Source organism: Muscardinus avellanarius, assembly GCF_963383645.1.
Source record: "Muscardinus avellanarius genome assembly, chromosome: 14".
NCBI lineage: Eukaryota > Metazoa > Chordata > Mammalia > Rodentia > Gliridae > Muscardinus > Muscardinus avellanarius.
In genome coordinates, this window is record NC_137800.1 from 92,962,350 (window position 1) to 92,970,358 (window position 8,009).

General features: G+C 37.7%; 1 protein-coding gene across 1 annotated transcript in view; it reads right to left on the reverse strand.

Moving 5' to 3' along the window:
* BTBD9 (BTB domain containing 9) overlaps positions 1–6,980 on the reverse strand; it is a gene marked incomplete at both ends in the record, with an annotated part of 383,151 nt that extends 376,171 nt beyond the window's left edge. The window contains one exon of the mRNA XM_080710958.1: positions 6,796–6,980. Coding sequence (XP_080567084.1) covers positions 6,796–6,980 — 185 coding nt within the window. The remainder of the gene's footprint in view (positions 1–6,795) is intronic.
* Between the last annotated feature and the right edge of the window lie 1,029 nt (positions 6,981–8,009).

Consider the following 8,009-nt stretch of genomic DNA (forward strand, 5'->3'; position numbering starts at 1 on the left):
GGTATTATCTTGATCTGTCTTACTCTCCCAGAATACAGCAAGAGAGTAAGGCAAGTTCAGTTTTAATTTGAAAACTTCTCTTTGTATAGTTAGTTTGCCCTTACCTGGTAATTAATAGGCTCTTGTGACAGCACTTGGGCCCCTCCTGATTGCTGACAGTTTACTCAGTGGGGAAACAGTGTTGGCAATGAGAATCTAAGGACTCTGAGTTTGGCCCAAGTGAGTCATCAACTATTACAAAGTTTCAATATCCACACAGACATCAAGAAAAAAGGTCAGTGAGGGGAATATATTCCATTCACTCAATGAGATCTCCAAACTCCTACAATAATTTAAGAATCAACTGATCAGCCAGGAGCTATGATACATGTCTGTAATCCCACTACCTGGAAGGCTGAAACAAGAGGATTACAGGTTTAAGGCCAACACAGGCAATTTAGCAAGACCTTATTAAAAAAGAAAAAAAAAAAAGAAAAAAAAAAGAAGCCGGGCATGGTGACATACATTTGTAATCCCAACTTTTGGAAGGCTGTGACAGGAGAATCACAATTCAAAGATAGTCTCGGCTACTTAGTGAGGCCCTTTGCAAATCAATGAGACCCTGTTTCAAAAAATAAAAAAATAGGGCTGGGGGTGTCACTGGGAGGTAGAATGCCCCTGGGTTCCGGCCCCAGTACTGGGAAAAAAAAAAAAAAAAAGATAGGGCTAGGGGTGTAGCTCAGAGGTAGAACACCCTTAGGTTCAATCCCCAGTACCACACACACAAAAAAGAAATCTACTGATCACCTGAAAGATAACTACAAAATAGTTATTTCCAATATTTTTTAGTACTATATATGGATACTATATACTATAAGATATACAGTACTTACAAATATTAAAGAGAAGGCTGAAAAATTCTGATTTAAAGAGCAGACTGTGTGTGCGTGTTACCAAGATAGAACCCAGGGGCATTCTTCCTATGAGTCCTACTCACAGCCTGATTTTTTATTCTTTATTTTGAAACAGGGTCTCACTAAGTTGCAGAGGGCCTCACAAGTTATTACTATTATAGTATCTTTAAGAGTCTGCTAGCTGGGCATGGTGGCGCACACTTGAAATCCCAGTACTTGGGAGGCTGAGACAGGAGGATCGTAGGTTTGTGGCCAGCCTCGGCTACTTAGTGAGGCACTTAGCAACTTAGTGAGACCCTGTTTCAAAATAAAGAATAAAAAACAGTTCCAGGAAGATGGCGATGGAGAAAAGCGGGGCTTACGAGCCCCGCTAACAACCAATCTTTATTACCACAAAATCAGTGCCTTTCATAGCCAGAAAACACCATCAGCAGAGAAACAAAAAATGTAATTACAAGGGACAGAGAAAAAGAGGGCTGGAAAAACAAGACACCAGAAAGAAACCAGACCACAGTGCTGTGGCCAAAGCCACAGGGCGGAATGGCGCAGGCACCATCTTCCCTTGCAGCACCAGGCCCCAGAGAGAAGGGGGACTCAGAATGGAGCTCAGAGCCACAGAGGAGATAGGCCAGCCTCACGCCCGAGAACGTGGCAGTAGCACCTTGCTGCTGGCGGTAGCGGCAAGTTCACTGGATGGCACCAGACCAACTCACTCAACAGCCCACCAGGCTCCAGAGAGGAGCGGAGGACAGCAAGCCGAGGTGAGCCGCTGCGGATCAGCTGGGTGGAATTCGGCAGATTTTTTGGTGCAGGGAGTATCTAAAGCTCCCAGTGGCTGGGCTCAGAACACCCTGCAGGGACTCGGAGCGGAGCTCAAAAGCAGAGAAGAAATATGCCAGCCTCACAGCTGTGGCAGCAGCGCCATACTGCCACCGGCGGCAGCAGCAGCAAATTCACCGAGTCCACTACAGCTCCATCAGCGCGCTCAACAACAGTGAGTCAAATTGCAGCCCCTAGAGGAGAAATCCCAGTACTGCACTCCCAGGGACTTGACCCAGTGGGGGAGTGGCAGTGGCAGAGATATCACACCATAGGAGAACGCCCAACCTGGCACCCCCCATGGTCTAAAGCTGCCTCGATTGATTCCCTGGGTCTGACACTCTGCGATACAACCCAGTAAAGGAGTAGTGGGGACTGAGATACCACAGACTCGAGATTCAGAGCACCTTAAGTGAAGTCATAGTGACCCAAGGGAAGAACCCAGAGAAGGCACAAACTTCTGAAATCATGGGAAAGAGGAATAACAATGGAGCAATGAATGCCCACAACCGCACAACATCAAAACCGATAAAACAGAAATTCAGAGATTTCTAGAAGATCAAATCAGGAAAATAACTGTAGAAATAATAGAGGTGTTTCTAAAAGAATTCAGAGAGAGCCAAAAAGGGATAAAGGATGCAATTAATGAAGTAAAGGCCTTAATTCAAAGCACAAACAACCAATTAGACCACATGGAGAACAGAATCTCGCTCTTAGAAGATGAGCACTCCAAAAATGAACGCATAGTTTCTAATCTAGAAAAAAATATCCAACAGCAGGAATCTGACATTGAAGAAATATGGGCCCATTTTAAGAGAGCTAACCTAAGAATAATTGGAATAGAGGAGGGAAAAGAAAGTGAAACCAAAGGGATCAACAATCTCTTAAAGGAAGTAATAGCAGAAAATTTTCCAAACATAGAGCAAGGGGTCGATACACAGGTCCAGGAAACTTATAGAACTCCCTTTGGACAGGATCGGAGAAGAGGATCCCCACGCCACATAATTGTCACAATGACCAATGTGGACGCCAAGCAGAGAATCTTAAAGGCAACAAAAGCAAAGGGCCAAGTGACATTCAGAGGCAAACCAATTAGAATCACTCCAGACTTCCCAAACCAAGTCATGAGAGCCAGAAGGGCTTGGAGTAACATATTCCCAATTTTGAAAGAAAACAACTTCCAGCCAAAAATTTCCTACCCAGCAAAACTTTCTATCAAATTAGATGGAGAAATAAGAAGCTTCCATGACAAACAGAAACTGAAGGAATTTATGTCTTCAAAACCAGCACTACAGAAAATACTCAAAGAGATTAACTACAAAGAAGAAATAGGTAACACACACCAGAACCAGAGAAACAAGATTTTCCATCCAACAGACAACTAAGATTGGTTATCTGTGGAGATTCATTATTTATGTTGATCTTTTACCTATCTCTAAATTGTACTGTTTGCATTTAGGATTTTAAATTGTTGCCAATTTTTAGGATTTCTATTTGGCATATTAACATACCTTCAAATATAGCATTTGGAAATATTTTATCCCATTCTATCAGTAACTTTTAACTCTGTGTACATTGTCATTGGATATACAATATTTTTTTTATTTTTTAGGGAGTTTGTATACCCTTCTGTTGCCTGTGCCATTGAAATCATATCCAAGAAATCACTGCCAATTTCAATGTTGTGAGGTTTTATGACCCAGATTTTCTTCTAAAAGTTTATAGTCTTAAGATTTATATGTAGGTCTTTTATCTATTTTGAGTTAATATTTATATATGGTGTTAGATAAGGGTCCAATTTTATTCTTTTTCATGTAATTATTATTTTTCAACAATATTTAGATTAAAAGATTATTATTTCCTCCACCAAATGTTCATAGAAACCTTGTCAAAAAAACTTGACAATTTATGGAAGAATTTATCTCTAGGCTTTTATTTAACTCCAATGGTTTATATATCTGTCTTTAGAACAGTAATACACTGTTTCAATTATTGCAGCTTTATATGGTTTGAAATCATAAAATATACATCTTCTAGCTTTGTTCTTTTTCGAGATCCTTTTGTGTATCTAGAGTCCATATTCCATATTAGGATAGATTTTTACTGAAAAATAAATAAATGTATGATAGTTTCACTTAAAAAAATAAAAATAAAAAATATTCTCTCGTAAGAAAGCAAGCAAAAAGAAATACTGAAATGTTATCTTTAAGTCATCAAAAGCTTGTTATCAGACAAATGACACTGTTATGTAAGATTATCATTTTTAATTTTGGATAAATTGCTATAATACTAGATGTCATCCACTAAGCCAAGCATGGGAAGGAGGGATGGGGAGGGAACGGGGTGGGGATCATGTTGGGGCTAACTGGGCGATGTGTGCATGTATGTCTACAAAACATTTTTGTTATCCCATTATGATGTATGAATACAGTGCACCAATAAAAATAAAAAAAATTTTATCTCAATTAAAAAATAATAATAAAAAACAGGGTTGGGGTGTAACTTGGAGGTCAACACCCCTAGGTTCAATCCCCAATACTGAAAAAAATAATAATAATAACTAAACCAAAAGTAAGAAAAGACAAACACAAAAGGAAAGGTATGCAAAAGATAGAGGCTGGTAACAAATAACAACCAGACCAAGGCCAGATGCCCTGGTCAAACTGACTACTAGGAAAGAGAATAAGAGAGTGTAAACAAGAACTCTTAAAAAAACTCCTCTTTTCTGAATGCTTGACATCATCTGTAGTGGCATTTTCTTTGTATAAGATGGAAAGTGCTAAAAAACAGTCCTAAGAGCCGGGCGTGGTGGCACACACTTGTAATCCCAGTACTTGGGAGGTTCAGACAGGAGGATCACACAGGTTCGAAGCTAGCCTCAGCTACTTATTGAGGCTCTCAGCAACTTAGTCAGACCATATTTCCAAATAAAATATAAAATAGTTTGAAGATGTAGCCTGGAGGTAGAAAAGCCCCTGGGTTCCACCCCTAGTACCACACACAAAAAAAAAACCAGACTGCTATTTTCACTAGAAGGCAACTGAAATTTTCTCTAATCCATGGGTGTCTCTATTTTCAGATATCAGCTTCTCCAATAACATCTATAATTATACTAAATTTTTATCCTTATAAAAAAAGGTCCATTAGAAAAAAAAAGGTCCATTATCAGGGATAAATTATTACTCAGTCAATAATTCAGTGACTATTCTCTTTAACTAACATTAGGTAAAATGTGGAATATTGAAGAGATCAGCCTACTATTTACAACCTTAAAAACTAAGGGTCTGAGTAACAAACAATGGCTGTCTATAAGTGGGATTTTTACATTAAATATTTATTTTGTGTAGTCTTAGTTCTAATCAAAATATGAAACTCAGTTTTCCATCAATACTTGTTTCTTTTAATTGAGTATTGTCAAGTTGCATGGTCCTAAAGATCTGTTAGGATACCTAGAAGTCCTAGACCTCGGTAGTCTACAACCAAGAGGCATATATGTTCATTAGCAGATTGGAAGGTCAGTGTACCTACTCAATAAGAAGACTACCTGCCAAAGAGTGGAAGTCCCATTAGTTATCCACTGTGAGAAAACAAAGACTTGGTCTAAGAACAAGTTACTTTGGATTTTAAATGGTAATATTTAAACATTCTTCCTAATAGCTTTGTGTCATTTTTTTCAAGATAATCATAATTAAGTTTTTCAAGGAAAATTTTCTTGAACGATTTTGCTAATATTTTCTCTGTATGCCCATTTAGGGTACCAACATTTTAATGAACATGCAAAATTTTTACAAAGGTATATCTAACTTGGTGGAAGCTATAATAAAAGCTGAATTAAAAAATAACATTATAGGTTCACTTATTGTTTTTAATTAAAATTACAGTAACTTAGAATACAATGAAATATTCTAGAATCTTTTTATATTTTGCATAAATATTCTAGATCCTTGTTGTATTTTGCATATGTATTATTCAACTTAACTAAATTAAATTCTATTAATCTGAAAAGCAAATAACAGTCTTCAGTCAGGTGTGGTGGTGCACGCTTGTAATCCCAGCATTTGGGAAGCTGAGACAGGAGGATCCAGGTTCATGGCTAGCCTAAACTACTTAGTGAGACCCTTTGCAACTCAGTGAGACCCTGTTTCAAAAATAAAGACTAAAAATATAGGGCTGGGGTGTAGCTCGAAGGTAGAATGCCCTGGGTTCCATCTCCAGTACCACAAAAAAAAAGTTAAATGTTTTATGAAAAACCAGGTGTGGTGGTACATGCTTGTAATCCCAGCATTTGAGAGGCTGAAACAGGAGGATCATGGTTTGTTGCCTGCCTCACTACTTAGTGAGGCCCATTGCAACTCAGTGAGACCCTGTTTCAAAAAAAAAAAAAGGGGCTGGGGGTGTAGCTTGGAGGTAGAATGTCCCTGGGTTCCATCCCCAGCACTGAAAAAGAAAAAAAAAAAAAAAAGTTTTATGAACACTTCTGTTGTGCACACGTGATAATAAAGAAGTTACAATGCTTGTCACATATGTGACATGACTCATCCTGAGAAATATATTCGTTTGACTTTAAAAAATAGTTGATTAGCGGAATGTGGTGGCACACACTTGTAATCCAGTATTCAGGAGGCTGAGACAGGAAGATTATGGTTCACAGACAGCCTCCGCTACTTAGTGAGGTCCTCTGCAACTCAGTGAGACCCAGTTTCAAAATAAAGAATTAAAAAAATAGGGCTGGGGATGCAGCTCAAAGGTAGAATGCCCCTGGGTTCCATCTCCAGTACCACAAAAATAAATAAATAAATAAATAAATAAATAAATAAATAAATAAATAAATAAGGTGGATTGATATTATCTGGCCTGGGAAGCCTTCTAATGCCTTAATTCTAATGATTCCAAAAGGAAAAGGTGATTCTAAAAATAATAATAATAAAATAACATAAATCTACAGAGATAAAATTCTTCCGATGTTGAATATATAGATTGCTAGATTTTGTTGGCACACTTGGTCATATATTATTTCATAGAATAGAAAAGATAGTGTTTTTAACATGTGACTTTAATCTTCAAAAAAGTATTTCACACTTACCGAAAATATTGGCACCTGGCTGCTAAAATTACCCTGTGGGCAGGAAAACGTTTCTTTTCCACAACAAACGTGACGTCGCCATATTCTTCCCCAATCAACAAGGCACCAATATGTTCTGACAAAATATGCACATGATCAATTTCCCCCACCGCAGTAAAGGGGCGAAGAGGGTGGCTGTTACTCATCTTGTAGAAAAGACGACGGGCACTGATCTGTTGTATAAAGAAAGGATGAGAGTTAATGAGGGAAGAAGAGTACACTCAGAATATTACATACGATAAACAGAGGTAAGTGCTCAAAAAAGAGAGAATTCATTATCAATGGTCTCTGTATTGACCAATTTATTCTGAAAAATCAATCTGTTTCCATTAGCAACACTCCCTGCAAATATTATCATGCTCAGAAAGCAAAATGCCAGGATCTTCAAATACTAACCCACCTAGAACGATTACAATACAGAAAATACAGAAAACTGAGCCAAATACAGGTTCTATATTCCTTGTAATACTTCAGGAAAAGAAAAATCAACATTCTTTAAGCATAGATTTAATTAGTAAGATTGGGTACAATTATATCCAAATATACCAGAAAATTAGGCATAGATCTAGGATTAAATTACAAACAGAATAAACTAATCAGGTTTTATATGAGACTTTGATCTAAAACCATCTTAACACATTATAAAAATAAATTTCTAGAACTACAAAATAAGTTGACACTACTGATACAAGTTGATGGTAGAAACCCCTCGCAAAGAAGAATAACCCCAGAATTTTTCTCATGACTAACTTCCATTTCAAACTTATGACTCTGATGATTGGGTTGCAGTGTGTACAGCACATCATTACATTTTGTTTCATTTGCTGGTGCTTCCTTGTTGTAATATGCAATGTCTTTCTAGAAACGTAACAGAACTTCCAAAGACTAAAAGTTGACTAAATTCTCCATATTAAAAAGGACAGTTGTGATCTTAGAAAGCTCAAGGTATTTTTAAATCCCTAACATACTTGCAAATATTTCTTTTCCAGGTAATAATAACCCAGTGAGTGGGTGGAGTCTTCACTAGTATTCAGGTACTCCAGGTCAGAGATGTCTGATAGCTCAGGGATGAGCTTGGTTTATCACTAACTAGAGAAATTGAGCCAAATATTCTCTCCTCATTGGCCCTTTACAACTTCTTGAACTCTCTACTGAGATCAAGATTAAAGGTTGAG